The 26,150-nt window shown below is 42.9% G+C and overlaps 2 protein-coding genes across 2 annotated transcripts in view; one reads left to right on the forward strand and one right to left on the reverse strand.

Moving 5' to 3' along the window:
- The window catches only part of Acad11 (acyl-CoA dehydrogenase family member 11), a 61,862-nt gene that overhangs the window by 11,093 nt on the left and 24,619 nt on the right, over nucleotides 1-26,150 (reverse strand). Inside the window, exons 10-17 of the mRNA XM_021647792.2 lie at nucleotides 25,237-25,314; nucleotides 23,820-23,958; nucleotides 22,633-22,740; nucleotides 20,795-20,893; nucleotides 4,441-4,504; nucleotides 3,544-3,629; nucleotides 1,831-1,902; nucleotides 1,040-1,194 (exon numbers count right to left, since the gene is read on the reverse strand). Of these exons, the coding sequence (XP_021503467.1) occupies nucleotides 1,040-1,194; nucleotides 1,831-1,902; nucleotides 3,544-3,629; nucleotides 4,441-4,504; nucleotides 20,795-20,893; nucleotides 22,633-22,740; nucleotides 23,820-23,958; nucleotides 25,237-25,314 (801 nt within the window). The remainder of the gene's footprint in view (nucleotides 1-1,039; nucleotides 1,195-1,830; nucleotides 1,903-3,543; nucleotides 3,630-4,440; nucleotides 4,505-20,794; nucleotides 20,894-22,632; nucleotides 22,741-23,819; nucleotides 23,959-25,236; nucleotides 25,315-26,150) is intronic.
- On the forward strand, nucleotides 15,490-20,560 carry Ackr4 (atypical chemokine receptor 4). The gene is made up of 2 exons (XM_021647796.2): nucleotides 15,490-15,669; nucleotides 18,292-20,560. Exon 2 carries the CDS (start codon nucleotides 18,301-18,303, stop codon nucleotides 19,351-19,353), a length of 1,053 nt encoding a protein of 350 aa, XP_021503471.1. The 5' UTR covers nucleotides 15,490-15,669; nucleotides 18,292-18,300; the 3' UTR covers nucleotides 19,354-20,560.

Raw genomic sequence — 26,150 nt, forward strand, 5'->3', positions numbered from 1 at the left:
CTGGGTGTGGCTGTGCATGCTTTCAATCCTAGCCCTTGGGAGGTAGATGCAGGCGGATCTCTGTGAGTTCCAGGACAGTGAGGCCTACACAGAAAGATTTCTGTCTCAGCCAACCAACCAACCAACCAAACAAACAAACCAGTAAACCAACCAACAAGACAAACAACCAAACCTAAGCAACACGCTGCCGTGAAACATTGTGAGACGGTCCTGGCTGAATGAGGTGGGGGTGGGGTGTGGGCGGGGTTCGTGCTGTAAGATACAGCTGTGCAGTAAGCGCAGTACTTCTGTCAACACAAGCCAGGCCTAATACTAGCACGTGAGCAAACAGAAGACTAAGTACTTAACATAAGTTTTCTTGCTTTCTTAAGTGTTAGGAGGGCCTTATGGGTAGTGACCTGGCTATCCCCTTCTTGTAGAAGGTTCTCTGGAGTCTGCAGCCCTACCTCTTCCCTCTGCTGACACACATGATCTAATTTTACTGCCTATTTGTAACTACGTTTATAGTGGGTTGTAAATAATAATCCCAACAGTATATACTTTATAGGTGAAAATTCAAAAATCATGTACCTCCCACCAATTGCTGGCCCCATTGCTGTTTCTCCATCAGAAGAAAATGGCCTCCTCCAGAATCAGCCCATTCCATTTTCTAAAACCTAACACAGAATACTCCTTCTTTCTCTGAGTTATGTGCTACTTTCCTATATTAGAACACTTATCTGTTCTAATTCCTTCCAGAAACCCAAAGGACAAGGCAAGTTCACCGCCCAAGTCCCCAGTGGGCTGTGATGTCCCAGGCTCTCTGGAGAGCAAGAGTTTGAGGAGGCTCCTCGCACTCCCTGTGCTCGGTGTTGGGGCACGGAGGACTTGGTTCACCCTTCATGAGGGGAAATGGAGCGGCTTGCTCAGGACATGACCACGCCCACAGCAGAGAATCCGGTGCTCAGGTGGAGGAGGCCTCTCCGGCACCGATGCTCTTCTTACTAAGGTCAGAGCAGCTTAGCCTGCTACAGCAAGTTCAAGGCCACGCTTCTCTTACGTGTTCGCACAGCTTCTTCCTGAAGGCTACCCTCTGCAATGCCCGGTCACACATGATCTGCAGAATGCGTTCTGCCAGACCCACGGTTCTCATACAGTGGTGGATTCTCCCCGGTCCGAGGCGGCCTTGGGAAATCTCAAACCCCCTGCCTTCACCTGTGAGAAAGCAAACAGAACATGAAAATAGCCCAGCAGGTCCCTTTTATCTATGAAAACTCATAGATAAACAGCTGAGCTGCCCTCACTATAAATAGCCTTGCGGTGAGGAAAAACTCAACTCTGCAATAACGGTCACTGTGATGTGGGGGAGTTTGGACTTCGATCTAATATTAGGACCATTTCTTGAGTAAAGTATCAGTTGCTTTATTACTGCCACAGTGGTGCATGAGACACTGTTCCTTGCCTTTGGAATCCAGAGTTGAGGAAAAAAAATGACATGGATAGGGTCGAGTCGTCCTAGGCATGTAGTGAAACATTATAAATTTTATTCTATTTATTCTGTATTGGATCTGAATTCAAAGAAAGTATTCATATTTTCTTAAAACCAGTAGGGAGCCTTTAGAAAAACCATGTTGCTCTGAATTGGATAATGTTGTATTCAGCTACATTTCCAGCTGATATAAAATATAAAACTATCATTTAACTGTATATCCTAGTTTAAAAAAAATACACAACACGAACATTTTCCTTGCTAATTGGAAGGAGATGGGAAGTATCTAAATTAAAGTTGGGTATCTTTCCCAGATTCAGACCGGGGAATAAAAATACACAATACTGGATGGCGATACTCACCCAGTATTAAATTGGTGGCAGGAACCCGTACGTGGTTGAAATGGACCTCCCAGTGCCCACCATGTACATTATCTATAAAACAAAAAATAATAATAACTTAAAATGAATATAATGAGCTGCACCAGGAAGTCATAGACTGCCACACCCACGCCAGTGTCGCCATAGTAGCATAAGCTACAGGGCGGGGGATATGATTTCCCCGGAAATAATGCCCCCTGGAAGGTCCCTGGCAAACTCATCCCACTTGGAAAAGAGACATGTTCTGAGATTTCTACGCTTCTTCAGTTGTGGCTCTGGGGCTGGAATAATGAATTCTTTGATCTTTCCCTGTGACACCTGAAACAGCACAACTAACTTTATAAAGAAATTTATTATTAGTAGATTGTTAAAGGCTTTAATAAAAATAAGTTTAAGGAAAGTAATGAATTAGATTTAGTATTAATAGGCATTAAGAATAGTAAAATAATAATAGGCTCCTTCTTAAGAAATAATAGCATGAGAGGTGCAGCTGGCGGGAGTTTCCCCCTCCCTTCAGTGCCTTGTTCCTAGAGAAAATCATAAATCTTGGGCAGGACATATGGGAGGAGGGTTAACAAAGGTATAGTTAGATTTTGATATAGAAAGGGACTTTGGCAGGCATCTGACTTAGCTCCTGACTTTCCTCTTCAGTGGTTAGCAATAATGAAACTATATTTGAGGTTTCTTTTCCTTTGTTTGCTCTGATCAAAAAGTTTTTAGGCCAAGATTATTCGTGGGTACTGCTTTATGTTTGACTGAATTTTGAGTTAAAATGTAAACTTTGTATTCTTGGTAAAAGTCTGAATGTTCTGGGAAGTATGCCAATTTTAAGGTGCCTTTTGTGAAATCATTATAAAAATACTAGCTTGATTTCAGTAAAGTTGCAGCAGAGTCAAAACCATCAAGGTGTCTCTGTCTGTCAATTCTTCGCCGAAATCGTGTCTTCCTGTCTAAAGCCTTGTTCTCCCGCGGACGATGGGAGCCCAACTGGGCCGGTCCGTGGCAATAGACAGTGACTCTGCTATAAAGTGTAAGTATTCTGTGAAAGTAGCCTCTGAAAGAAGAAAATACTGCACACATTCCAGGGTAAAACACTCAGCCCTCAGCCCACAGCGCCCAATGTTGCTGCAGACTGAAGGGCTGGAGTTACAAGAGGCCTGGGAAACTTCCTGACACGGAGGTTTTTAAATCTGCCCTCTGAAGTCGCAGGGCAATGGCAGTGAAGGACCAGCACAGGGTGGACTATGTCCACTTGACTCATCCATCTGTTTCATTCATGCCTTGACCACACCGCTGTGTCATCAGGCATTAATTTCCAGATTGAGAAATTAAGACACTCCAGCTGTCTTACTCGCTTTCAGAGTTTTAAGTGCGGATTCTTTTCCCGCCCCCCACAATTGAAGTTTCCTTTTTAAGTGTACAAGCATACACACAGAGAAGGCTGCCAGCCGGTCCTGTGCCCTGAGGACAACCCGCCCTTTACACAGTAAACAGAGAGGCAGGAAGCGGGGTTGCACTGCCGCCCTCTTCTTATCTGCTCTGTCTGGACCTTCCTGGGCATGCTAAAGAGCTGATGCGGTCAAAGGGCTTTCTAAGGGTGCCCGTCACATGCAGCAGCGCTGCCGACTTCCTTCAGTGTCTCTGCAGACTCATCTTCCTGCGTGCGACGCTTGGACTTGTTTACCGAGTACTTACCCATGTAGCCAAACACCGACAAAGGCCTTATTAATTCCACTCCAGGTGTGTCCATTGGAACAAGAATCATGCTGTGTTGTTTGTGTCTGCACAAAAGAAAAACATTGGGGAAACTGTGCTAGGACTTGAAATGGTTGTTGTTCTCGTGAGATCACGCAAGCCAAGGATGGTTGGAATGTAAATGCACGGAAGGCATGCTTAGCTTAGTCTGACATGGGCTGTGATCTGGAACAGAAACAATGGCTCAGAGACGGATGAAACCCGAGGCTGCTCACTACTCAGCAATGGTAAATGGCAACTGATACCCCAAATTAAACAAAAAGACAATTTAATACACACACACATCCAAAGGCTTCCATAGTTCAGACAACTCTGAACGTTTATATTTCTTCCCTCTCTTCTACAGTACCAATGATTGAACCAGGGCCTTGGTCATGACACCAAACTCTCTATGACTGAACACTGAAAATTTTAATTTCTAATCACTTTATGCAAATATCTTTCAAGATTCATGAACACTTTAGATTCATTCCCCCTTTTTTGGTTTGATCTCACTACATAACCCAGGCTGGCCCAGAACTCGCTATGTAGAGCAGGCTGGACTTGACTCCGATTCTCCTGCCTCCATCACCTCATGGGTACTAAGGTTACAGGCCTGCCCAACCAACTCCAGCAACCACTCTTTCTAAAGCCAGAAATTCTCCAGCAGGGAGTACACAGATTCACTCCCTAAATCGTTTCCCAAATGGATTTTGAAAGCAAAACACCCCAGATACAGATATACAACATTAATCATTGGAGGACGCCCACGCAGTACTCTTTAGATGAATAATTGGGCATAAAGTAAACTGGCTCATTCTTCCATGCCCCCTCCACCAGAACAGTGCACTTTACTACCTGGACACAGAATCTTCCGTTCTTCCCAAAACAATTGCAATTTTGCACTTGGGGTTCCCAGCACCTAGGGACAGGAGAAAACAAAGAGAAAGCTCTTATTTTACATTTCACTCTGGAGGTTCTACTCTCTCCAAGTTTATTTCTGGTGAAAAAAGGGAGAAAATTATTTGATTCATTGAAGCTTTGTACATGCTTGTACATCACTGAAGAGAAAGGCAAGGATAAGATAGGACTCCATCGATGAAAACTGCTGTGCCAAAATAACCAGATGTTAAAGAAACATGAAACAGCTGCAAAAATGGCCATGCTCTCTCTCATTCATGCCATTTTAAGCATTAGCATGCTGGAAAGGCTGTAAAATTTTATACACCTGATGTAATAGTTTATAGGTTCTGATCCCTTCTTCAGATGGTAGAGTTATTTATTGGTTTATTAAGGGTGAAAATTAGATAACAAAGTTATTCTAATTTGAATGTAAACTCTTATTTTATCACATTTTAAGGTCTGTGAGAATTCCTCCTTCGGACATTGTGGAAAAAAAACAAAAACACTGAAGGCCAATGAGATGACTCAGGATGCCAAGGTACAGCCGAGACTGATAAACTGAGTTAACTTCCTCCTGTAAATGAGTTGTCTTCTGACCTCCATACATCACTGCAATATCATAAATGCACACACACACACACATGTTCATACTCATGATCACACACACTTATATGTAAGGGTGAGGATACCATCAGAGAGAAGAGAAGGCTTGGGAAGGTAAGGATCAGGGAGGAGAGAAAAGGAGAGGAGAGAAGAAGAAGAAGAAGAAGAAGAAGAAGAAGAAGAAGAAGAAGAAGAAGAAGAAGAAGAAGGAGAAGAAGAAGAAGAAGGAGAAGAAGAAGAAGAAGAAAGAGAGAGAGAGAGAAACAGAAACAGAGCACTTGGGAAGGTGAGGGTAGTCTGCTTTTCCCACCAACACTTTCATCAGAATGCTGAAAGGCCTCGTACTTGGGTCTGTAGCTCTCACAAAGCAGCAGGATGAAGTGAGAACAGCTCTATAGCTCTTGTGTGTTTTCAACCTAAGGAGACACCAGGGAAACAGGATACTATACATGGACAGATACAACCCACAAATGAAAACAGAGCTGATAGCTTTCCCAAAACCAATCTGGAAGGATTCAAAATGGCAGAATGGTGTCTGCCTCCCACCACTGCTGAGATTATCACTGAAATAAAGATGTAGACATTCAACAAAGGCAAAACTGTAGAAAATGGAAACAGGAGGTGAAGCAGGACTGAGGTGTTGGTGGTCATTGAAAGATGAGAGATTCCAATATTATCTGGGAAACAAGTGACAGTAAGGTGGACCAAGGAAATGGATAGAGACACCAGTGTCTAGAGAAAGATACAAGACCTTGCAGAGAGACAGGGAAGGAGTCTGTGAAAGTGGCCAAAGACTTAACTAGGGAAATGAAGCAATCTGCATTCTCATAAGAAAGTACTGAGCTCATAACATGGAGATCAAATGAAGTCACTCTGACACTGGGAGGCCAGCACTCTAGAGACATCTCAGGGCTGCTCCACCAAGAACTTTCTTATGGAGTCCTACACAGGAAAGTCATGCACCTGGAAAACAATTTAATGCCAATAACAGAAGAAGCCTCAACTTTGCCTCTTAGTTTTCCTATGAATAAATGTAATATTTTAAAAATATCAGTAATAAAGAGAAAATCCTAATGGAAATAAAACAAGGCACTTAATAGGAAGGAGAGTGAATTCTTCAGATCCTTTTCATAAACTGCAAGGGATGCTGTATGAAACGAAGATCATGACCAGAATTCTATACCTATCTAAACTATCAATTTTTATGAAGGTAGAATAAACATACAAATCAACAAGTAAGATTTGATAATTTACCTAACATGCACTTTTTCTCAAACAGTTAAGAATCTAATTAAGCAAAATAAAGGAACAAATAAAGCAAAGGAAGCCAAAATATTTAAAAGTAGTATATCTCAGTGATGCATATGAATCCCAAGATAATCACACTGATATGTGTCTAGAAAATAATAAGTCCGGACTGGAAAAGAAATACTGGGGTCGCTAGAGGTCTCTGAAAAAGAAAACCAGTCCGCAGAATTAAAGGAGCATGCCAGGAGTGGGAGCTTGATAAAAGCAAATGTTGCGGTTAGAGAATAGCAATTAGAAACTCTGATAAATACCTGGTGTACACATGAACCGTGGCCCAAATACAAAACAAACTATAAGAGGGATGAGTTTAAGTATTAGGAGGACTGAACTAATGGGCCTCAAATAGTAGGAAAGGTCTTGGCCAGATAATTTACATTGCATCCCTGCAGAGGCACACGGACTCCAGCAGGACACTCACACCAACACTGAACAGTCCCCACTGCGGAGTAGGTGCTGTGTGATGGTTTTCAAAGGTCAGGGTCACCCTGAGTCAACTCCAAGTGTAGTCATGGGAGAGAAGTAAGTACTAATGACCTTGGCCATGTACTGGAAGAAGCTGTGGCTGACATGGGGACAATGGAAGGAAGGAATAAAGGATAGAAAAAGAGGTGAAAGAATCCATAGTCTTTCACTACAAACCAGAGCTTGAGGAGACATTGTTACACAAGGATTCAGAGCCCCAAAGCTCATTTAAAGTTAGAAGCTTTTAAATTGGAGTAATACTAAAATGCAGAGAGTTACGACAGGAGCAGCCAAATTGTAACCCTTCCAGTTGGAGGGTCAATGCTGCTGTCTTGACTGTGGAGCTGGGGAGGGAGGAAAAAGCTGGTCACATGGAATCACAGTGGACATCAGAAAGCTGCCGCGGTTGCCCTCTAGGCATGGTGCTGCCACATGGGGAGGCAGGATGAGTTAGGCTGCTAGAACTTCTCTTATTGGGTACCATTTCAACTAGACAATACTAACTTTAAAAATATATTAACAAAATTAAGCTGCGTGTGGTGCCACATGCTTTGCAATCCCAGCACTTGGGGGACTAAGGTGGGAGGATCCTGAGTTCCAGACTACAGTGGGTTACATGGTGAGACTCTTCAACATCCCCCCCCCCAAGATGGAAGAAAATAAAGGCTACCATCTTATAAACAAATTACAGAATTGAGTCCAACTAGGACAGGGACACTAGATCTGGTTTTCTTTTCATTTTCTCTCCCAATTTTCCTTTCATCTGAACATAAAATGCACACAGGGGAGAAGTCATTTCCTGCTACAGAGGAGCATTTTCTCACTTACATGTGATCATGTATAATTCTAGAAATCCTACATGTATGCTTTGCTTAGTGAAGCATTTAAGTGGATTTTTAAAACACAAAACAGCTTTCATCTATGATAGGGAGGGTTTGGGGAAGAAGGCAGAGAGCCTAAACTGAGTGACTCCACTCATTCTCAGGCTGGCATCAAATCCAGGTCACACCTCAGCTGGCACTTGAATCACAGCCCCAACCACCAGAGCTGCCTGAACGTGCAGCCCCTGAGGTGTACACATGACTTCTGTGGATGACTAGAAAGGGAGGCGTCTTCTAACTAACTGGAACAGGAAATTTAAAAAGCCAAATTGGCCAAACAGATATTACACTACAATTAGGTAACAGATGTGTTAATCAAAAATTTCTTTCCTATTTCCCCTGAACACGTGACTTATTGTCCACATTTTGTGCGCAATAAAATGTGGAACTATTTTTCCAACCTTCTGGGCATTCACAACATGATCTTATTACTAAATCCAATTGTTTCAAATACAGTGAAATGGAAACTATTATGTTAGAAAAGAACGAACGTTTTTCATTAAAAGAAAAAGACGAGCATTTCCACAAGTATAAATAAGAAAAATGTGAAGTTACTGAAATAAAGCATGTTGCTATGCCACAGGTACTCTGCTGTATCAGCGGTGGCGTGCGACAGCAGAGGCTTCGGGTCAGTCGAGCACTGCTTGCTCTGTGGTTTAAATGGTAAATGTCCTCTTGTGCCCTCTGTGTTAGCAAAGGATTGGTGCCAGGGTAGCACTAATATTAGGCACTAGGACCATGAGGAGGTAGAGTTTAGTGGGAAGTCATTAAGTTATGTGGGAAAGGGGACCCCAGGGCCCCAGACCCACCTCCGTCCTTGATTAGCTTTTCTCCCACCTCACATGCCACCCCACTCCTGTACCCCTCTCCATCGTCGTTCAACAGCTGCTCCACAGTCCAGAACAACAGGGCCACATGATCATGGACTGCGGTCTCTAAGGCCATGATCAGAAAGAAACCTCTCTACTACATTAATTACCTCAAGCCTCACCTTAGTGACAAACAGCTTACCAGCAATACTAACAGGGAACGTGAACTTCAGTATTTCTGGACTTTGTTTTAAATGGCAATTTCCCTCCTTCACTGTGGTTTAGCTAGAACTCCTTATCTGAAAATACTAAGCTGGGAGATTCTCCCTCCCCTCTTTATCTGCTGACTCCATAATCATGGGAAGTTATGCTTTTAAGCCACCCGCCCTTCTCTCTCCCTCTCCCCCCTCCCCTTTGTGTGTGTATAGTGCAATGCAGGTGTCCACAGAGTCCAGAGAGTCACCACACTGGAACAGGGGTTCACAGCTGCCTGATGTGGGTGCTGAGAATAGGATTCCAGTCCTCTGGGAAAGCAGTTTGTGTTCTTAACCACTGAACCATCTCTCTAGCTCCCATGAAGTCATGCTTCCATTCTTAGAAATTACAGAGTTAAACTCTTTCATATAAGGGCTCAGTTTGAATTCTTCAACAACATTCTCCTAGTTAGAGCCAGTACACCCAGAGACCCATCAACTGCTAGGCCAAGTCTACATACTAGCTCCGTGGCGCGCATACTGCGGAAGACAGGATCAGAACATACTGACATGATCTGGGGTTCGTTTGCATTACAAGTCTTATCAGAAACTGACTTCAGAAGGGCAACCTGTGCTTGAGATGTGGCCCAGGGCTAGAGTGCTGGTCTGGCATGTGTGACTCTCTAGGTCCAATCCAACAGTGCATAAAAAAATAAATAACATAAATCTGGGAGTGGTCATACACACCAGTAATCAAAAGTACTTGGGAGGTGGAGAGAGCAGAATTGGAAGTTCAAGGCCATCCTCAGCTTCTTATTGAGTTCAAGGCCAGCCTGGGCTACATGAGACCGCATGTCAGCAAAACAACCAAGCACAATCTTCTCCGCCATTCCTGGAACTTGGGCTCACAGCCCTCTTCCTTTACAAACTGAGAATGCATGTTTCCCCCTGTGTTTCCCAATACCATGCCTTCAGATGAGAAAGATTCAGGCACTTGCTCATATAAGCCCTCAATAGATTGCAGGTGAATTTTGAAGAAACTCAAAACATTGGGCAAACCACTCTTTAATTCTGTCTTATCATTTAAAAACACATGGAGCATAATTTGGATTCTAAAATACAAAACATCTAACTTTTCTGTTTTGCTGATTGTTAAGTAGAGGAAGTCAGGGTGAATACACAATGGATAAAACTTACACTATTTTGTAATTAACCTGGCTGATTCAAAAGAATGAGATGCAAATCCTCATAAATACATCATCCTCCCCAAGCTCCAGGCAGAACTTGGCAGGGGTGGCAGCTGGAACACCCTTCTATAAAAGAAAACCCCCTCTTTTTTGTCATTTTAGTCTTTGAACAGGATACAGAACGTCAGGAATGAGCCAGGCGAGAGGAAATGCACAGCCAGAGAACATCGAAGCATATCTGTGGGTCTCAGGCCTTGTGAATGAAAACAGATGCCCAGATAAGGGTGTTGGTTCTCAACACAGACTGTGCCTCGAGACTGTTCAAGTGCCAGCATCCAGTCAGACTACAAATTCTATCTCCTGGTGTTTGCTCACCTTTTCTCAGGTTCTTAAATGCACATGGTTAACGATCAAAGATAACCATGATAAGAAAGATGAGTTTCTTACAGAAGGAAAGATGGCAACTGGAATGTTCATGACCATTGTGTATGTGATCTGAGCAATCTAGGAAATATGTAAACCCACAGTACCACACAGAGCACAGCCAGACAGCCAGGAGTTCTCCAGAACATTTCTTCTACCACTATGGACTTTCCAAAACAAAAATACTTAAATTTAATTTGACTTCAGCTCTAATATTAGTGATTCAAACCAGGATAAAAACATATGAGTTAAGAACCTTCTTGGAATAAAATTCTCACTTGGAAAAGTTTATCATCTAATCCCATGATTAAGGGAAAAATTATCCAAAGTGTTTTCTCAGAGCTTATGCCATTTTTATTAAGGAAAACAGACCTTGGCACACACTGAACTATTCAGAAAGACTGACATTTAAATAACAATTATTTAATAAGTGCTAAATGCAGCTGTAAATGGATCAAAAACTCCAAAGGGATTAGGGTTGAAGTTTAAAGAATCAGCCCACAAACAACTATGAAAAAAATAATATTTATAGATCTTTGATTGGAATTTTAAAATGCAAAACTATTAATGAGGCTGAGTATGCTGATGTGTGCCTGTAATCCCAGCATTTGGTTGATACAGACAGAAGGATCAGGAGTTCAGTTTCATCCTTGACTACATACTGAGTTCAAGGCCAGCCTGGGCTACATGAGACCTTGCTCAAAAAAAGAAAACAGACAATAGAGAAAGATAGAAACAAACAAACAAAAAACCCAATGACAAAGAAAACTCCACAAACTGTAAACGAAAGTAATAGAAAAAGATCAATGTATTTGTTGATAAAAAAGTTATTTTATATTAAGAAATAAAGGTAAATACCAAAAAGTTAGAAAGATATTTCAGTATTCTGGACAGTATTTTTAATACTCTAAGTAGATATTAAAAATATTTTAGAATCAGTGTGAAGATGAGCAATGGACAAATTTTCAAAAAGAAGAGAAAGGAATTACAGATTTTTTCAGCATTTAACTTTACCAACTCCCCAAATCAAAGCAGAAAAAGCAATGATGAATTGCCATTTTGCAGTTAAATGTCAAAGGTAATACATACAGCAGCTTATGATTCACTGTTCCACATGTGGCTGGCAAGGGCACGTGGAAAGTAAACCGTTACTAACTACAGCCTGTCAGCAGGGTGCCAAGGAAATGGGGACTTCCATATATTGCTGGTAGCATAACTAAGTAAAACCTGAGGAACACAACTTACCAATGCCCACCAAAATTACAGACTCACCCAGCTTCTGACCATCCCCCCAACTCCCATCTATATTTATCCTGTAAATAAGGCTGTCCCTCTATGAAATGGCCGGGGCATTTCTCACATCAGTGGTATTGATTAGGAAGAACATTCAGTCAGTGTCTAGTGGGACTGTTGAAATATGCTGTGCTGTGCCCACAATATAGGCCTTCAAAGAAATACAGAAGCTTTCTATGCACCAATGTGGAAAGATTCACGATCATGACTACAAGTGAATCATGCTAACACCATCTTAGCATGAGAGACAAAAGGATAATGTCTAGACACCTCATTATAGTCTTCAAAGTTTCTAAAATTAGATTAAGTTCATTTTTATCACACTGTCTACAAAGATATCACTCTGCAACGTGATTTGTAATACTAAAAAAGAAATCTACATTTCCTGAAGAAATAATAAAGCAAATTAAGGACCCATTGATGGCGAGTTTGGGTAAAGATGTTCTTCCGCTTAAGCAAAAATGTGACATTAAACACTCATAAAATATAAATTCAACATGTAATATGGGCACTAAAAAACAGGCCGGAAGGTTATGTAAGCAATGCTCAGCACAAAGCCCATCATCAGTGGTGTTCTTGGTGGTAGCACAGCATGTAATTTAGTCAAACATCTATTGCTTGGCAAAATAACGCCTCCAGCAGAGAGCCAGGAAATAGATGCAGAGGGAGGCGATTTTGGGACCAAGGGACACTTGCTTTGTTAAGACAGGAAATATTTTTTACAATCCATTTGAAAAAAAGAGAGAATCATAAGGATTCTGAAAAGAAATGGAAGAGAGGTTAAAGGGGGAAGGAGCCAAGAGAACAAACAGAGAGTGTCCTGAAAGCTGCCCACCGTGGGAGATGCTTTTCTCCAGTCCCTCAGTCCACAGGACTATTTTTCTTCCTTATTTATTTAATTGCCGTTTGGCTTGAGTCGGGCTGTCACCGTGTGGCCTAGACTGGCGTTGAACTTGTGATCCTTGTCTCAGTATCGGGAGTGCTGGGATTACAGCCTGCGTGTCCACACCCAGCTCCTTCCCATACTTTGTCAAAGTTCCCGTTACCGCCAAGACTCCTAGGTGCATCTGAAGAAATGAAAACACCGCATAGCCGGGGGTCTTTTCGCCGTGACTCACATATAGGTGGAACCCAGAGTACCGTGCCAACAGTGCCAGCACTGCCAGCTCAGGCCTGATGCCCTTTATGTCCTGAAGACTTGAGTTTGAAGGGAATGATTTTTTTTCAATCAAATGCTGCAAAGATTATTATAACTGGTTCACAAGACAGGAATCTAATTTATATAAAAAACAAAACAAAACAAAACAGTTTTTTTTTAGGGTAGGGTAAACAAGGAAAAGGAGACATAGTCAAGCATACACAAAACAATATCAAGACTGCATAACAGGCAGCATCATGGAGTATCAGAAGTGTGTCAGGGATAGCACGATAAAACAGAAAAAGTCTAACTCCGAATATGTAAGTTTAGCCCTGGTGTCAAAATGGAGAATGTTACTTAAACTGACTGATACATTGGTCCATATGTTTATTATCTGACAGGCTGGCATCATGAATAAGATACCAACATAAATGCTTAAAACACACAGAGTCCAAGACAGCTGTGGAAGACAGAAAATACTATAAAGTACTAGGAGTGGGATGTGAGGTGCTTTGGGAGCACCCTAGTTAGCTTTAACTGTCATCTTGACACAGCCTAGAGTCATCTGAGAAGGAGTGTCAACTGAAGGATTTCCCAGATCTCACCGAAACATGCAGATGAGCATGCCTGTGGGAGACTGCCTTGATGCTTAATAGATATAGGACAGTCTGGCTCACTGTGGGCAACACTATTCTCTGGGCAGATAGTCCTGGGCTTTAGAAGAAAGGTAGCTAAGGATGAGGATGTGAGCTGTGCAGATATCGAGAGAAAGTACATTCTAGAGAAATTGGAGAGTTCGTACAGGGTCCTCCTTAGGATGGTGCCTTGTATGTTCTAAGAAGAGAGAAATGACAGGCTAAGGAGTGAGCAGTATGGGATGAGGCGAGAGGCAAGGAGGGCTGGAAAAGGCTGGGATGCCCATGGGATATTATAAGTCATGGTGACAACTGAGTGGAGGGCTGGATGCTTACTTTCTCTATCCCTGATATACAGAGGGCAAGAAGACTAGAGGCAAGAGGAGAAGGGCCGAATATACTGGCCCAGGCAGGGAGCATAGAAGGCTGTGTCCTCTTGATGGCAGCGAGAGATCCAAAGAATGCCCAGCCAAGGGGAAAGAACACTTTTTAAAAAATTAGTTATGGGGCTGGAGAGATGGCTCAATGGTTAAGAGCACTGTCTGCTCTTCCAAAGGCCTGAAGTTCAACTCCCAGCACCCACATGGCAGCTCACAACTGTTTATAACTCCAATTCCAAGCGACCTGACACCCTCACACCAATGCCCATAAAATACTTTTGTTCTTTATGGCTGAATAGAAGGCCATAGCGTATATGTATCATACATTTTTCTCCTCTCCTCTCCTCTTCCCTTCCCCTCCTTCTCTCTTCTGAAACAAGGTCTCACAGACCCCAGGTCAATCTGGCCTCAAACTCAAGTGATGGCATTTCAGATGTGAGTCAGTCCACCTTGCTTTTATGGGACTGAGAATTGAACCCAGACTAGGCTTGTACTCTATCACCTGAGCTATCCTTAACCCTAATCTGTTTGCATTCATGGATACGCATGTACTAGCTTGGGGCTGGGGAGACGGCTCAGCAGTTGGGAACACTGGTTGTTCTTAGAGGACTTGGTTCAATTCCCAGCACCCACATGGCTGCTCACAATTGTAACTCATCCCAGTAGATCTGACTGCAGGCATGTGCTACACGGTCATACAGGCAGGCAAAAACACCCACAAACTTTAATAAAAACAAAACAAACACTGCTCAGAAACAGATTGTGTGCCTCAGTTAGTAACTGCTCACTCAGGAACTTTTTACTTTGATGCTTATTAAAAAGGGCTATGGAGTAATCCTTACACCAGGGAAAATGGAAAATGACACAAATCTGGGTGGTAAGCTGTTCTAGCTGCATGCAGAGGATGCTTCCTCAAGGACAGGTAACTATGCATGTCAAGCCATACACGGGGCTAAATGAAGATAAAGGTACCGACTAATGAGTCTTTTTTTGCATGAATCAACATGCAGGCTGTATCAATCATTGAGAGGGGGAAAAAAAAGAGGGGCTTGGGTCTAAAATAACTTCTGCAGGTGGACACAGGGCTAGCTTTGCATGAGAAAATGGGGTAACACCATGCAAATATGAGGCGAGAGTCTGAGGACCCAGTTTACATTAATCTCCTGGTCTTCTCTACTGTGCCTTGTTTGACAGCCTGGGGAAAACAGCTTCTCCACACAGAGGATTTCGAAGGTTTGTGTCTGGCCCATGATGAAAAGGTTCTAAGAAAAAACAAAACAAAACAAAAAAAACAAAACAGAACGAGAAAGCCATGGAGAAAGGCATACTTTGAAGCACAGAGATAATGCTGCAGTGAGCAAGGACTCTGCTTAACGGAAATAAGAAATTGTGCTGTATGGAAACAGTAAGTTTTGCTGTAACTGTCCGATTTGGTTTTCAAAAAGGTAGCTTTCTGGGTTAAAATCATTTTGGTTTTCTCTCTTAGACAAAAGAACTTTCTCAAGTATTGCTGTAGTAGCTTCCCCCAGCAGGGCCTTTGGCCATGCTCTCAGGGTCCCCCTCTTGGCTGAGGAGGAGTTGGTGAGCCACAGGCACTTTCTTGTTGCCTTCAGCTGAGTGCACACTGACAGTCCTGCAGTTTGGGAGCCAAACTGCAACTCCTTCCATCTGTATCCCGGGACATTTAAGAATTTGGACAGACTCCACAGCAAGGTTTACGGAGCACTTAATCAAGGGAGGTTACATTTCAGGAAAGCGCTTTTGGATCCAAGATAAAGGCGGGGTGTAAAACAGAAAACACAGCTGCCTGAGTCAGAAAGGTCCTTTGATTGCCTCTGCCCTCAAGACTGCGCCTCTCCCAGCTGAAACAGGTTGGTTCCTTCTTCTTCTTTTTTTTTTTTTTTCTCCTTTTGACCTGAATATGCATTTTTTTTATTTTTTTTGTAAGCCCAAAGATTTTGTATTTTTATCTTAGTGGAGGATGGGGGACTTGGTGCCTGAGTTTTAAACATTTACATGCACCACAAAGATCTATTTAAGGAAAATCTCTCCACTTTAACCTACCGAGAGGAAATCATACCATTGCTGATTTGTGAAAGTTTGTCATGGAACAAATAGGGTTCAACAAATCATTTCTTTCTGCTCTTTAAAATAAATGTTTTTGACCTTAAAATATCTAAAAAAGCATTTAAAACTCTCCCTATATCTGAAGAAGGGTACTTTTGCAAATAGTCTCTGTTCCCATTCTGATTCTCTTACACTTCTGGAAAGTCATCTTGACTTCCAAACACTTGTCTTATATTTTATTTGGATTTATTGTTCTTTATCAAGTTCAAGATTTCTGTGATAGCAGAGAGGAAAGAACAAAGTTCATATTGTGTTAATAACGATTCATAAACCATGGAGGCTACAGGAGTCTTCATTAATGGAGCTTTTGAATCATTTTCAATGATGAAATAGTCACTGCAGACTGATGCTGCCTCGTTTCTGCACAATAAAGACAAACCCTCCAGAGCGACTCCTCTCAGGGGCACCATCACTTTGCTTTACTCAGTCAAAGAAGAGTTAGCAAGTTAAAGACCTTTTTTTTTTTCTTTTTGAAACTGAATGTTCTTTCCTGTACTGTTTTGAAAATACTGTTTTCATGATTGATTCTGTAAGATCAGAGATTCTTTGAAGGACAAAAATAGCCAAACCAAAATAGAGAAGCTGAAAAAACAGTAACAAAAATATTGACAGTCATTATAATATTTATATTAAAACTTGTGAATTTTGTGCAAGTTTTCTTGTACATTGCAGTGCTATTAGCCGGTGTGTGATTCCTGAGTGCAAGTTAGGAGACCCCTCACATACCCTCCATCCATTCTGCACTAACAGCCTTATATGGAGTAGCAAAATCTTCAGAGCTTAACAAATATTTAGTGAGCAGCTATAGTGTACCAGGTATGTAAATAAAACTTCAGTCACAATCAGAAGTCAAACTGCTCAGACCTTGGAGAACTTAGAGCTGGGAAATACATTTTCTCCACAAGATGGAGTCAGATCATTGATTGAGAAGAGTCTTCTAGGGAGGAAAACTCCAAGCTAACTTACTCGTGAGGGGAGGCAGGTGAGAACAATGCAGATGCAGAGCGTGGCAGCCAACAGCTGGCCACTCAGCATGTTACTGTCTACTGTGAGGAGCTCAGGGAGGGGAGGGATGGCAGGAGGGAACCTTGGCTACCACTGTAAGGGGCTTGTGGTATGTTTTTCTCAGGAAAGTGAAGTGCCGTCCAGGTAAAGAACTAAGCCAGGCAGTGGTAGATCGGCAAGTTAGGAGGTACAATACCAACTGACAGCAAGAAGAATGTTTTTGACAAACAGTTGGTGAGGAGGATGAACAACAGTCAGATTCTAGCATTCAGTGGGAGGTGTGTGTGTGCGTGTGTGTGTGCATGTGTGTGCATGTGCGTGCGTGTGTGTATGCAAGGTAAAACCTGAACATGCAACCCAGGTGCGTGGTGGTTCACACCAGCACCCCCAGCACTGGGGAGGCTCTGGCAGGAAGATTGCTAACAAACTTACAGACTAACAGGGAACTAGGGATCGAGGAAAGCAAGACATCAAAGATGGTGCTAGTTTTCAGCTGAGAAGGACCAGGTGACACAAGTAGTGACAGGCTTGGGAGGCAAGCTGGCTAAATGAGGCTTTCTTGTAGGAAAGCAAACCAATGCCAAGCAGATTTATTTAAATTAAAATTATAAGTAACACTAGAATAAAAATTTTAAGTATTTCTTTTTCAAGTAAAACAACTTATTTTAATGTATTGTAGATATACTCCAGAAGACTGAAGTTACATTTATAAAAAAACAAAACAAAACAAAACAAAAAAAAAACCGCAACATTTCTTCTGCTCTTTGATTAAATTTTATATTATAAAAACCAGACTGGGTAGATGGCTCCATGGTTAGTGCTTGCCGTACAAGTGTGAGGACTAGAGTCCCCAGGGTGCATGTAAATGAGGGGTGCTCACCTACAGCCCTAACACTCAAAAGATGGAGACCAGATGTCCACAGTAAGCTGGCAGCTCTGGGTTCAAGTGAGGGCCCTCATCTCAATAAGTAAGGTAGAGAGTATTCTAATGACTCCTAACATCAATATATGTGCACACACACCCACACACATGAACAACACACACACAAACCCCACACAACAACTCATATTACCTAAAAGTCTTCAACTTTACCTAGGGTTTAGTAACTAAGGGCTGGGATAGTGCCTGTTGGCCATGGAGAAACTCCAGTTCCTTCTTGCAGACTTGTAGGAACAGAGGACGGGGGGGGGGGGGGAACTGACTCAATGTGCTTCCTATTAAAGTTTTCATAGTGAGAGCCAGGCTCACATGTGTGACCGCCACAATCTGTTCTCTAAAGGAAACACAAGCCACATGCTGGGCCAAAGCCGATTCCTTTTGAGCAGTGCTGAAGTGAGTGTTCTGTTTTCTTGCCATCCAGCTTGGTGCCATGGCTCTGGAGCAGAATCACTCAATGGAGTACTATTATGAGGAAAATGAGATGAATGATACCCATGACTACAGTCAGTATGAAGTGATCTGCATAAAAGAAGAGGTCAGGCAGTTTGCGAAAGTCTTCCTCCCTGCCTTCTTTACCATGGCCTTTGTCCTTGGGCTGGCAGGGAACTCCATAGTTGTGGCAATTTATGCCTACTACAAGAAGCAGAGGACCAAGACAGATGTGTACATCCTGAACCTAGCTGTAGCCGACTTGTTGCTTCTGGTCACACTGCCTTTCTGGGCAGTTAATGCAGTTCATGGGTGGATTCTAGGAAAAATGATGTGCAAAGTAACTTCGGCCCTGTACACAGTAAACTTCGTCTCTGGGATGCAGTTCCTGGCTTGTATCAGCATTGACAGATACTGGGCAATCACTAAGGCCCCCAGCCAATCAGGAGTGGGGAGACCCTGCTGGATCATCTGTTGCTGCGTGTGGATGGCTGCCATCTTGCTGAGCATCCCCCAGCTGGTTTTTTACACAGTGAATCAGAATGCTCGCTGCACTCCCATCTTTCCCCACCACCTCGGAACATCCCTGAAGGCATCCATTCAGATGCTGGAAATCTTCATCGGCTTTGTGGTTCCCTTCCTTATCATGGGGGTGTGCTATGCCATTACTGCCAGGACACTCATCAAGATGCCAAACATTAAAAAGTCTCGCCCCCTCAAGGTTCTGCTCACGGTGGTTGTTGTCTTCATTGTCACTCAGCTGCCCTATAACATCGTCAAGTTCTGCCGAGCCATAGATGCCATCTACCTGCTGATCACCAACTGTGACATGAGCAAGCGCATGGATGTTGCCATCCAGGTCACAGAGAGCATCGCGCTCTTCCACAGCTGCCTCAACCCTGTCCTCTATGTCTTCATGGGAGCTTCTTTCAAAACCTATATCATGAAAGTGGCCAAGAAATATGGGTCCTGGAGAAGACAGAGACAGAACGTGGAGGAAATTCCTTTCGATTCTGAGGGTCCTACAGAGCCAACCAGTTCTTTTACCATTTAAACACAAAACTGCGCTCTGCTCTTTGCTTGGATACTCACATATGAGGGACGTTTCTTCCTCAGACAGAATATTTGTGTCACACTGAGACTCAACTGTCAAATATCAAACGCTGTTGCTGCAATGGACAACAAGGAGGCAGAGGGATGGGTGCGGAAGGGCGACAGACAACGAACGGAGAGGCAATAACAAACGGGCAAAATGTGGAAATTAAAGCTGGTGACAGGAGAGGAGAATGGCAGGAGGCAGAGAAGCACTGTGCCATGAAGAGGACGGGTGTGTGGTGGTGGTGGTGGTGGGGTTGCATTTTCACAGCAGTGGTGGCTACTCCAGTCTAGATGTGCTCCCTGTGAACTTCACTCCTTGGTGTTGGCTGTGACTATAACTATGTAATATGAAACACTGGGCAATGCGCACCCAGGACCATCCTATAGGAGAGGTCACTGTGCACCCAGGACCATCCTGTACTATCTCTGTAACTTCCTATGAGTAGACAGTAACTTAAAATTAAAAGTTTAAAAAAAAATCATAGCCAGGCGCGGTGGCCCACACCTGTAATCCCAGCACTCGGGAAGGCAGAAACAGGTGGATCTCCATGAGTTTGAGGCCAGCCTGGTCTACAAAGTGAGTCCAAGACAGCCAAGGCTACACAGAGAAACCCTGTCTCAAAAAAAAAAAAAAAAAATCATGCTGTGAATCTAGCAATCTAAAACCAATTAATAAAGAAACTTAGGCTAAGAGAAATTTACAATTATTTGTAATTATCTAAATTTTTAAAAGAATGTTATTTTTGCAATGCTTAAATAATAATTCCAATGCTTAAATAATCACAAAAAAACTTACTCTATTTTTTGTTTCTTAATTTATAAGTGATTTTATAAGATATTAGAAAGAATGGCAATAAAAAAAAAGGCCAACCCCATAAACTTTGCTGAGATGTTCACACATTCTGGAAAGTTCTTAAACATGCAATTTGCTTTGATGATGTCACCAAAGAAAATGATCCAAATACGTGCTGGGTTCATCATGCATATTCTGGTACCCAGCCTTAAAAGGCATGTTATCTGGAGTCTAATTTCATAATGTCCTAAAGAACTTGCCCGTGTATGTTGGCCTATTATGAGAACTAATGAGCAAATATACTAGCCTATGTTAAAAGCGTATTTTTCATTTAAACGTGTGCTTTAGGCAATAAAATATGTACCACACATACCATTGTCACTGATATTTAAGACTGAACCCAAAACACACGCCCCGCATGTGTTCTACCACCATCGATCTACATCCAGGCTCCACAATTTACCAACTCACCTTTTCTCTTGGTACTGTTCCTAAGTTTGATAATGTTTCAGAGGCAGAGTTTAAAGCCGGGACCGTGAAGCAGTGATGGGAACAGATAGCATTGCTCTAGCAACGGGGTGACAGGAACACAGAGAACACTCACCGCTGCTCCACCACTTCTTGCCGTTAACAACATAGCCATTTCCATCTCGCTGGATGCTGCATTCAATGTTCGTGGCATCGCTTGATGCGACATTGGGCTCTGGAAGAGAACAATGGCTTGATTACAGGCAGGCGGAAATCAGTCATTAGCCGAAGAGGCTGAAACAAGGAAGTGCAAGTTCTTTGAGGACAGAGGGATGCTGGTTTTTATTTTATTTTTTTAACCTTTTTATCTTTTCGCTTCCCTCTTTGTCCTTTGCTAACATACACACTGTAAGCATTCACTAAATATGAATTGGAAGATGGAGGGGAAAAGTGTGGGATCAGTACTGACAATTGTCTTCTTTGTGCCTTTGCTGATGTCTGAGTTGGGATGCAACTCCCTTGTCATTTTTCTAATCACCAAAAATAGATAAAAATACTGCCTTTGACTTTCCACATGAAGATTTGCTTTAACTATTGACAGGCTGGATCCCTCTACTATCACTAACGAGTTCTATCTGTACCTGTAAGTGCTCCTGGGAGTGTGTCCGCCGGGCCACACCTAACAACATTCAAATCTTCTCACCACTTAGTCTCCACAATGCTTTCTGTACAATGCCCTTAAATACCCTTAAATTCTGCCTACTCTACAGCATTTACAAACCACTCTCACCTTGTCCCTATATTGCTCTTATGTTTATTTATTTAATTTATTTTTGGTGTGTGTGTGTGTGTGTGTGTGTGTATTAGCATGCTCACATACTGGCACACATGTGTAAATGGAGACCAGACATGACTTCAATTGTCATTTCTCTTCAGGCTCTTGTCTACCCTGGGCTTTTTCTTTTTTCCTTTTGATACAGGATCTGTCATTGGCCTGGGACTTGGTGATTGGCTAGCCTGGCTGGTCAGTAAGCCTCATGGATCTTCCTGTCTCTACCCCCCCTCCCAACCAGGACTGTGATTACATCTGTGTGTCATAAAATCAGGCTGTTTTATATGGATTCTGGGAATGGAACTCAGACCCACATACTTGTGTGGCAAACAGACTGAGCCACACCCCCAGTTCCTCTCTTGCTCTTTTGAAGTGAGTCCTTAGATACTTCATGCATTTTGTTTTAAAGCTGGAAAGTTGTTTTCAGAGAAAGGGGTTGGCAAGCTTATTTCATGACCTTAAGCTGTTCTTTGTAAACACTACGTCATTGCATCATTCTGTAGGTGTTTAATCAGTGCCTTTCGATGATTTAAGTAGAAAGAACTTTTGTTATTATATAAACAGTTGTAGAAAATGATAAAATCTGGCCATGAGTGAAAGGTCACATTGTGACCAAATCAAATTTAATTTTAAACTGAGTATGAGGTGATACTTTTCATCTTTAAAGGAATTTTAAAATTATTGTTTCCAATGCGCAAGTGTACTAACATCATTCTCATCACCGCGTCCCTGGCTTTCTCCTCCACACTGTGGTTTCAACAATATTTCCGTAGGTTTAAGTTCTGTCTTTCTAGGGCTGTGGAACAGTTGAGTAGTTCATATTCATATAAATATCACAGGGATGGATGTCAATGAGCAGTAATTGTAGAGATAATGTAATTTAAAAGACATCACCGAACTGTTCATGCTGAAGCAGACTGCCAGGACACAGCCAGAACCCTCCCGAAGGATAGGAGTGTTTATCCTGAACGCTGCTGGCATTTAAGGATGCCAGTGTTCCAAGCCAGGCTCAAAATAAACACATTTCTGGCCATGAGCAAAGTTGGCTACAGCCGACCCACATCCCACACTGCTTCAGTCCATCCCCCCACAATAACCCCCAGGACCGTGATGACGGGGGACTGGCTGTGACTTGTCCCTACCTGTCATACAGAAGACAGAGGTGATCTCCCCACGCAGGAGAGGCTCCAGCCACTGCTGCTTCTGCTGCTCGCTGCCGTACAGGTGTAGAACCTCCATGTTGCCCGTGTCTACACCAGAGAAGGAAGTGTTGGTTTGACACTTGATAAATACTTGATAAACACTTGCGAAATCCACATTTATGAAGATAATACAGATGGTATCTTTTCAAATAAAATGTGTGATGATGAAAATATTCTGAAACATACATTAAACAGAACATCTAAAGATGGCATGCTGTATCATTACAAGTACTCGGCATCAGTTCATTCCGTGGCTTTACGGAGGTCTAACTCACTCAGGACTGAAGCATTCCTGACTTAACCTCTGACTGTGTGACACTCGTATGCTGTGCCAGGAGTGACTCCATGCTCCTGGAGAGGAGCTGATCCTCTATACTGAGGCTCCAGCCCCTAAGTGTGCATGCTGCTCCTCAGGTACACGTGTTGGGCCAGGTCCCTGTGAAAGCCTGCCCGGCCCGGGTAAGTAAACTGCTCATGAGCTGCATTCCCTGCAAGAACCTCTACTTACCCTCTGAAAGAACTCCTTGTCCCGAACTGCAGCAATTCTCATTTAGCTTTCATAGCTTGTTTGTTTGTTTCAAGATGGGGTTTCTATGTGTAGAGATTCATTTTGTAGCTTTTGCTCAACAGGGCAGCAACTTTTCGGGGGAGGGCCTTAGCACCAGGGCCATACAATAAAAGGCAGCACTGGGGACCGCTTGGCAGGGGCATGACAGGAACTTCTGCCAATTAAGTTTACAGTGTGCTGGCAATGAGGGCTGCAAGCCCCTGGCAGAAACAAAGGCAGCCTCCTGTGAGAAAGAGCTTCGCACAATGGAGAGACTGAGAAATCAACAAAAGGCCCTGGAAATTTCTATCACTTCCAGCTAGCCACAGAAATATGCAACCCCAACCAGGAAGAGGGGTGTTTATACAACCAGTCCTCCTGGTGGCTACTTCTGTCTACTGGCACTCTTAATGTAATGGCGCTGATTACACAGCTCACTGAAGACCTCAAATCCACTCTGCATTCAGAGTAGCTGAAAATTATGGGAAAATTTCTAAATGAATGACTTTGTATAGGAAAACTTCCTTATAATAAAGAGTTCAACACCCTTCAAAGCATCAGAGAAAATTGCTGCAGTGACCTGGTGCTTGGCAGTTAAAAACATCTGGAGCAAAAAAGCATTTTCCTGTCTCTTCGGCAATCAAGGCGTAGTCCACCTGGCTGAGACCGCTCACAGCTGGCAAGAACAAGTTCCACAGGCCCTCTGCTTTGGCCATTTCCTGTCAAGGGGATGGACAAATGATCAAAATTTTCCAAACAAAGAAGCTTATTTTAAACAGATATTGCTGTTAATGGTTTTTTAAGTTTAAAAACATTTATTGAGTTGTTTCATTGCATTCTATACTGTATTAAATCAAGGGGTTACCATCTCAATGTAGAGCAGTAGTTTGTTAATAACTGAGGAACTCTCTTGCTTTCCAGGCTTTCTTAGGTTTGGCTCTAAACACTAAATCTGCATGCTTTAATGCCTCTCATTTAATCAGAACGATTGCAATCATGCCCATACACATCTGAGTGTGATTGTGCCAATGTTTTATGTGCTGTAGTTTGTTATATGTATTGCTGGTAAGATCTGGAAACATGAAATGTGACTTGACACCACTGCGGACAGATGCCCTGCTTTGTCCCTGCTCCTTGCTGGACAAGCCCAGGGCCTTGCATACACAAGAGGGGAGTTCTTTCACCAAGTTACAGCCCAGCCTCCACGTCCCACTGCCCTGCTCCAGCCTCCCCTCACTTCAGTGATGGCTAACAAGGAGCAGCATAAAGAGATTATCTTCATCAGAACCACATTCAGGATTCCAAGTAGCCCAGTCTTGATAGTAAATTCTTTTCTCCCTTTTCTTTCCTTCCCTTTTTATTTCTTTTTCCTTCCTTCCTATTTTCCTCCCTTCTTTTCTTCCTCCCTTCTTCCCCTATCCCTTTTCTGCCTAGCCAGGGACTCATACTGTAGCGCTGACCCACTACATAGCCCAGGCTGGCCTCTACTTTGCAGCAATCCTCCACCTTCAGACTCCTCCCAAGGACTAGGATTACAGGTGTGAGCCACCACGTCCACACAAGATTTTTAAAAACTTAAGTTATTCCTCATGGCCAGGCATGGTGTCACACGCCTTTAATCTCAGCACTTGGGGAGGCAGAGGTAGGCGGATCTCTGTGAGTTTGAGACCAGCCTGGCCTACAAAGCAAATTCCAGGGCAGCCAAGGCCGTTACACAGAGAAACCCTGTCTTGACAAACAAACAAACAACAAAACCCAACAAGAGCAAAGAAAGTTATTCCTGGAGCATGAGCTGTCATGCCTGTCATCCATGCACTGGGGCAGCAGAGGCAGGAGGATCGCCACAATCCCAGCCCAGCCTGATCAACATATCAAGATCATAAAGAAAAGAAAAAAGAAGTTATCACTGTAGTTATCTGTTACCCATAAAACAATAATTAAGATCCCCCAAATATATGCATTTCCGGATGTTGAGTGCTTTTTTTTGTCTCTCTTACCTTCAGTTTTTCAATCACTAAGGGGTGCCCCCACTTTTCTGTTGAGCTTCCACTTTGAGCATAGTATTCAGCTACTTCCTGAAGATGGTGAAGGGAGAATGATTAGGCCAAGTTAATACAAAGTAAACATTGTCATGAGTAGCGCATGTGTGAGTGTGTGTACACATCCACCCGCATATGTGTGGATTTGAGACAGGGTCATGCTATGGAGCCCTGGCTGGGCTGAAACTCATAATTCTGCATCAGCTGCCTAAGTGCTGGGATTACAGGCATGTGTCATCATCCTGGTTAGTAAGGTTTCTTCTTAACATTAGATGTAGAATATTAAAAATTCTAAATGTTTGCTCATCAAAAAGTTATGACGCCTCAATATTAGACAGTACTAATCATATACCCAAGATGTCAGTGTTCTGCTTCCAGCAATAGCACACAAGTGGGCATAGACACCCCCCCCCCCAAAAGACTGGGTGAAACGTTAGCAATTAAAGATACATTAAGTAATGCACAGTTGTCCCGGAAAGAAAATAACAAAACAGCTTTTCCCTTTAGACAGGCGGGAGGGTGGGCTAAGCTTGTCCTCTGGGCTGTGGGGGCTGACCTAGGCTCTACACGGGCAACCTCAGCAGGTGTGCGGGCGATAAGGCCAGGGGCTGAACACAGCAGAAGAGAGCATAAAGATCTTTCATTCTATCAAAGCCAGCAGGCTTGAGCAGTAAAACCTAAGTAGGGAACAAGCGAACAGAGAAACACACAAAAATATGCACCTTTAGAGACAGACCCTGGGGAGAAGGCCCTCCACACAGCCCTCAGCTTGCAGTGAAATAGAAAAAACAACAACAACAACAACAAAAACATCATTCCCTGAAACCTGACTTTACCCAAGAATGGGATCAAAATGCCAGACATGTACAGCC

This window comes from Meriones unguiculatus, chromosome 6, assembly GCF_030254825.1.
Source record: "Meriones unguiculatus strain TT.TT164.6M chromosome 6, Bangor_MerUng_6.1, whole genome shotgun sequence".
Lineage (NCBI taxonomy): Eukaryota > Metazoa > Chordata > Mammalia > Rodentia > Muridae > Meriones > Meriones unguiculatus.